The 6,908-nt window shown below is 44.2% G+C and overlaps 1 protein-coding gene across 1 annotated transcript; it reads right to left on the bottom strand.

The window, feature by feature from the left end:
• Positions 1 to 1,428: 1,428 nt before the first annotated feature.
• On the bottom strand, positions 1,429 to 6,556 carry LOC136153907 (allergen Bos d 2-like). The gene is made up of 7 exons (XM_065916048.1): positions 6,476 to 6,556; positions 5,850 to 5,989; positions 5,590 to 5,657; positions 4,327 to 4,434; positions 2,921 to 3,022; positions 2,717 to 2,753; positions 1,429 to 1,499 (listed from the first exon to the last, which is right to left on the bottom strand). The coding sequence occupies exons 1-6, from the start codon at positions 6,554 to 6,556 to the stop codon at positions 2,737 to 2,739; spliced, it is 516 nt and encodes a 171-aa protein (XP_065772120.1). The 3' UTR covers positions 1,429 to 1,499; positions 2,717 to 2,736.
• Positions 6,557 to 6,908: the final 352 nt, after the last annotated feature.

Raw genomic sequence — 6,908 nt, 5'->3', positions numbered from 1 at the left:
GGTCAGGTGGATCCCTCCTCCAGTGGATCAAGTCCTGTCAGACTCTCTACTCTATTTGTCTGTCTTGGGTGGCCCTTCAGGAAATGGCTCATAGCTCTATTGTCACCCAAGACCACTCAGCTCACAAGCCAGTGATCCACGAGGTGGGCATAGCTTAGTTTCATCCACTTCTGTTCCATTCTCTTAGAACAATTCAAGTGATCAGGCACACTTGTCTTGCCGTTAGAGACCTTCGTATGCATGTAACAGACCTTCAAAGTGTGTACAGCTTACAGTGAGCCCTGGGTGAGCAGGGATCTGTTCTGTCTTTGCTGTAACTCCTGTAGCATTTCAGGTGCACACAGCCTTCTACATCCCCAGGAGTCTACCCACGGGCTCCACAGTGTTCTAGGACTGCCTATTCTTTCCCTTCTCCCTTAGGCACTTTCCTGGTCTCTCGCCTGCTCCAGGGGCGTGGCCGTTGTGGGTACGCACAATGCTCCTTTTTTCCCATCAGTCGTCACCAATCAATGAGTATTATGTTAAAACACCCCTTGTGAGAGACTTTTCTGCAGACCTGCAGATGACTCAACACCTGCCTCCGCAGGAAGACCAGAGCTTTCTGGGTTGGAGCTGGTCAGTAGCAGCCCACGTGGGGCACAGCAGACCCCATGCATTGTAACCACCATCAGCTCTGTTTGTTGAGTAAGTACTATTCAGTTTTGTTGTACGTGTCTGTGTGCTCACTTGAGAAGTTGTGTCTAACTCCTTGCCAGCTCATGGACTGTATAGCCCACCGGGCTTCTGTGTCCTTGAGACACTCTAGGCAAGATGACTGGAGGGGTTCAGATTCCTTCTCCAGAGCATCATGTCGATCCCGGGATCGACCAGCACCTCCAGCATCTCCTGCCTTTCCAGGTTCATGTTTTACTGGTGCACCCCCTGGAAGCCCATGCATGCCTGTGTTCTGCAAAATCATGACCACCGCCTGCAACCCCCACAGCAGATGGATGTTGCTTCACCACATCGTTGAGTGGATTTCAGCTGCTGCTTCTGACAGCTCAGATTCTATTTGACGGTGTCTGAGCAACCAATCCCATGTCTCACGTGACATCTGGAGGATCCTTATAAACCCTGTAGAACTACCATCTGTGGTTTATTCTATCTCCTCTTCTTGATGCTTTCAAGATTGAAACCAAGCATCCTTGGCAGGGTTACCTCCTGCTTCACTGTCAGTGGTTTATCTGCATATTTGAGTTTATGTGTTTAGTGCATTTGCAAATATAGCATGTTTGCTCACTAGACATGTGTGCATTAATGATTTTATTGATCAGTTTAGGAATCCAGTAACATGAGCAAGGGCAGAGGAGATTCATAGTTGGAAAGCCATGTGAACAGGCACATGACTTCCTGGGAGAGGAGAAATGTGGATTTCATGGAGAATGACTTTTATCATCATATGTCTGATTGTGGCACATTAGTGCTGTGATGGTGCAAGTTTTCATTCTTCATTCACTTCTCTAAAAGGAGAAAAAAAAGGAGTAAAATGTAATTGCGCTGATTAGGATTAACAAGGCCTTGTCAGAGAATGAAACAGGAAATAGCAACTCTCCTGTTGAAAGCAGTGAAGAAATTTGCCTTCATGACCCATTTTGCAGAAGCCCCTCTGTGTGTCTGCCCAGAGCAGGTTGCTTAGAACGACCACCCAATGAAACTATTTGTGAGGAGTTGTGGACCAGCTGGTATGTTGCGAGTTGCTGAGTTACATCTCCACAGTTCCCTGGTGTAGAAGGTTCCTGTGTAACCTGTTCTTCCTACTTCTCCTATAAATGTTATTTTTCATCATGATGGTTGTATGGCTGTATGGTCTTTCATCCGGACTGGTATTCACCGCGGAGCAGCGTATTTCACAGCTCAGGTCTTCACACAGTCTCCTCAAAGCATCTCACTGTGGAGTCTAGACCAGTGTGAATTTTAGATATTTAAATCCTTACACTTACGGAATCCCGAGCCATTATCATGCGGCATGATAAAGAGTTTTGTGTTCCTATTCCTTTTTAAAACTAGTTTTCATTGAAATGTAGTTGATGTTCAGTGTTATGTTTCAAGTGTATGGCGACATGATGCTTTATGCAGTTTTTGTTGTTGTTGTTTCTATGCTTGTCCTGTCCAGCACTTTTCTGTTTCTATGGACTTTAGCCTGCCAGACTCCTCTCTCCATGGGACTTCCCAGGCCAGATTACTGGAGTGGGTTGCCATTTCCCATTCCCGGGGATCTTTCTGACCCAGGAATCAGGCCCAGATTTCCTGCATTGGCATGCGGGTTCGTTACTTCAGAGACCCCATGAAGCCCTCAGTTAGACATGCATGTATATACAAGCCAGGAGTGTATGTCTTAATCCCAAACTCCTCGTGTATCCCTCTCCCCATGTTTTCTTTAGGGAGCATCAAGAGGTTTTGGACTGAGCCTGTTTCTACTTTGTAAACAGTTCATTTGTGCCATATTTTTTCGTTCCTCATGGAGGTGATATCAAACTTGCCTTTCTCTTTCTTTCTTCCTTGGCATGATCATCTCTAGATCTGCCCATGTTACTGCAGATGGCATTTTTTCATTCTCTTACCTAGTTGAGTACTATAGTCCCTTGTGTATACATGCCATGATTAAAGTGTTTTGCCCCAGAAAACGTCTTCCCTTAGAAAGAAAATTCAGTGTTCTATATGTCATTATTCTACTCACCCAGTAGAGGCCCTCAATTCTTATGGAGGACAGTCGTCTGTGAAAGAGCATGAAAAAGTGGAAACATCATGATTGACATGCCTCTGTTTCAAAGGATTATTTCATGAAGCCTTTGTAAAAGATTACTATTTGAATAGGAAATTTGAATCGAGTATCCTCATGCTGTGGTTTCATTTAGGATCCTTGTTGCCCTCTTGGCTTTACCTGTTCCAGTGAGATCTTCTACATTTTCAGTTGGAATCCCCCATTCTTTGTTCAGTTCCTCATACTGCTGAATTTCTTCTTGAGTGACACCGTCTCCTATGGCTGCGTTTAATGACAAAGAGGGCAGAAGTGGTGTGCGTTAGAATCCTTGGAATCTTATAGAGTCTCCCCAGCTCCTACGTGTAATGTCCAGTCAGTCTCATCCACACCATTGCCCTCTTCCTTCACCTAAAGCCTGCTCATCAGTTAATTTTCTACAGTGTTGTCTGAGTGTTCACATCAGGTCTTCAGATGTTCAGGGGTTAGAGTCGACATAGTTAACATTTTATCTCATTCGATCTCTTTCGACTACTGAGTGAACGACGGACCATTCTCCTGTGAGCCTAAGCATCCCCAAGTCAGATGCACGCTGGAATGGTACGTTGGAGAAAGTCATGGTGGGTCCTGAGACTCAGATATCCTCCCAAGTCTAACTTCCTGTCCCCATTGTCTGCATCCTAGAATTCCGTCTCTGGGGTTTTCCTGGACCTTAGTCTATTCAGATGTGTAGAGCCCATCACTGGCTGAGTCAACATGAGTTTGAGGAAACTCTGGAAGATACTGGAGGGCAGAGGAGCTTTGCATCCTGAAGTCCATGGAGCCCTGATGAGTCAGACATGACGTGACTGAACATAATGTTGCAATGAACGGGGGATACATTTTTTGGAGTTTTCATGAAGCACACTAATCTCCCCGCACATGGGACTCAGAGAAGCACTCAGGTTCTGTCATCCTCGGAGACCAGACAGAAGAGCCACCGACCCCCATTGAGGATATAATATCAGAAGGGGTAAAGGGTTGTGTAATACGCACCCTGTGGTTGGCTGGTTGTCAGAAAGTTTACATGACCCAACAGGCTGCTTCTGAAGGATTGCATGTAATCCAGGGATGATTACAGAGGGTTGGGCTCAGGTTTCAGGGATTCATTTAATGATTATGGCAAAAAAAACAGAAGCATTTCTATTCAAGAGGAATCAGCCATGGCCAGGACCTACGAGTGTCTGAACTCAAAGTTCCATCCTTGCTTCACTTTGGTGTCCAAACCCAGCAACTCCAATATGTGATATTTATCAAGAAAGCCACGGAGCATCCTGGAATATTTCACTGCACCTCCTGGGAGAGTGTATCTAATTTTTAAAAGAGTCATCTGATTGAATCCCCAGTGGATGCATTTCTTCAGTTTTCTAGTGGACAACCTTTCCGCAGCCCTGCTTCATGGCTCTTGTAGTCTGAATCCTCCCATGTGAACTATATTCTATTCTTGTCTGCTTAATAAAAGAGAAGGTGTTCATGCATTTCTGTCCTTAAATGAAATAACGGTAATACGAACACTGTTAGTTTGCTCAGAATAAGATTCAATAACGTACCGAGGAGATGAGTCACTTTTGTAGTTGTCACACCATCAAAGTTTTCACTGTAGATTGCTAATGCATTGTCTGAGATAGGAATAAGTTCGAAAAAATTTGCACCCATATCTGTGTGAGGAAAAAGGAAATTCAAATCTCAATGGAATTAATTTCTCCTCATTTGGACATGTCACGATCTTCACGTGCTATCATCAGTCTTCATAGAGACCAGGTCATTGCTGGTCTCTATGTCCCTGCCAATTCTAGTGGTCTATGATTAGAAACTGTTGAAACAGCTGGTGAACTTGGAAAGCTTTCTACACAGAGCCCTTATCTTAAGACATAAAAGACTTCCAGTCTTCTAGCCTGAACAGTCTGTGAACAACAGCAGCGTTCGTGATTGCAACTAGAGCAGGTGTTGGAACTCAATCACCTCATATGAGCTCACAAGAGCTAATTGAACTTTTCAGGAGTTTTTAGACCAAATTCATAAGTAGAGTCATGGTTACAGAGATTTTCTATAAATTTAAGGAAATCCTGTGAAAATAAGGCTTATTAGATAAACCAAGGTTACCTTCTGGAACAGAGGTAATCAGAGAGGTAGAAATGAAGGTATTGCCAGATGCTAGAGATATATCCTCTGAAATGTTTCCTAGTTATGTCCTGTGTCCAATGGCCACAGATGAAATAAAAAAAATTAAAAAATGCCTCTGACCAAGATTAGAATGTTGCACTGTATATTTTCCCCATGAATTCAAATAGGTACTTTGTGTGAATTCACATTCCAGCATTGCTCCTGAGATATTTTAAATTTGAAACTATAGAGATTGAGGTCTGAGCCAGTGTCGCTTTTGATTTCAGATTAAGTGAAATTAGTGTGAAATTTTTCCTGTCATTTTAACTGTTCTCGTACTTATCTGTGAGATTTAAACGAATCAGTTTCTACTTCTTCAACATGCTCGAAAAGAACTTTTCTTGTGTAAAGGATTTATTTTGTTAAAGAAAATTTGCTCTTGAGAGTTAAATAAGGGACTTCTCAGGTTGTTCGGCAATGAAGAAACTGCTTGGCATTGCTGGAGATGCAATAGATTTGGGCTCGGTCCCTGGGTCAGGAGGATCCCCTGAAGTAGGAAATGACAACCCATTCTAGTTGTCTTTCCTGCAGCATCCCATGGACAGAGGAGCCTGGCGGGCTCGAGTCCATGGGGTCACAAAGGGCCGGACACAGCGGAGCGTCTAACATTCTTGGGAAGAGGCACACATCAGCAGAGCTCACATACTCACATCCTGTGCGATAGACTTCCCCTTTTCTCTCTGCAACTATATTGAGTGGAAAGCATGCATCTTGAAACCTGAAAAGCAAACAGACAAGATGTTCCTCTGTCATCATCTGTTTTCCAGAGCTTGAGGACACCCACGCATTGATAGAGTTCACACACGCATCTTCACAGCCTTCACTCACACCGTTCACTGCCCTTTGGAGACGGGACCCCATGTCAGAAGCCAGCTGTCTCACTGTTTTCAGTTTAGGAGATTGTGCTTACTTGACATAAAATTTAATGGCTATTGAAGAGCAGTTTTCAGTACATTCAAGCCGACGCATGTATACCCTCAGGGGGCCTCCTTCCTCAATCTTCTCCTTGTTATCTGCGGCCGTGAGAATGCTGCGCCAGTCTGCTGTAATCTAAGAAGGAAGGTCTCCATAAACATCCCTCAGTCTTTTCACTGGATTCTCACCAACACCCAACCCAATCATTGCCTCTGCCTTTACCTCAGAAGAGAGGATAATTCAATCTTTTTACAATGTAGGATTCAACCCCCTGCATTGCAGAATAACGTGAAATGAAATACTCATTCATATTCGAGCAGAAAGCATAGAGTTTGGTTTCTTAAAATAGCTGAAACAGCAACCTTAAGACCTTGACACTTCATCAATCCCTAAAGGATAGCATGGTTAGTATTCACCCCCCCACCCCCCCACACAGAGAGAAATAAGTTGAGGGGGAAAAATTCACAGAGCAGAAAGAGAGGGTTGTATTAGTTCATGTAGATACATGGACTGTGGCATAGATATATACAGTCTGCTCATCCACATAAACAAGGCTATTCCCCTCTGTCTCTCACACACACAGAACCAAGGCCTTCTACCAGATCAGCTGAGTTTCGGTACCTGTGTGGGGTCTAGCTCAGCTGGCGCTTCCTGGGCTGCACAGACCAGACCAAGGAGCAGGATCAGGACGACAACCTTCATCTTGTGAGTCTTGTGGTCCTCCTTCTAGAGAAGCTCAAGGCGTCCTATCTGTCGGAAAGGCTGTGAATTGGTCCCCCTTCTTATAGGATGGGTCTCTTGGCGGAGTACATAATGGTCAAACAGTGGTTAGTCCCAAGACCTTGGTTACACAGACGTCATCTTCTGACATCCTGGTTGGCAGGGGAGGTTTTGTTTGCAATCCTTGGATTTTATAGAGAGATTAATTTTAAGGAACGTTTAGGTAGACCTGGACATTTGCCTTCAGATGAAATGAGAAATCAGAGGACATCTGAGGTATTTCCAGGACTCTGATACTTGCAATCTTTTCTGTTGTCAGATTGCAGAATGGGAA

The sequence above is a fragment of the Muntiacus reevesi genome, chromosome X (genome assembly GCF_963930625.1).
Source record: "Muntiacus reevesi chromosome X, mMunRee1.1, whole genome shotgun sequence".
NCBI lineage: Eukaryota > Metazoa > Chordata > Mammalia > Artiodactyla > Cervidae > Muntiacus > Muntiacus reevesi.
Note: the sequence above shows the minus strand (reverse complement) of the source record. Positions and strands in the feature narration are given on the sequence as shown.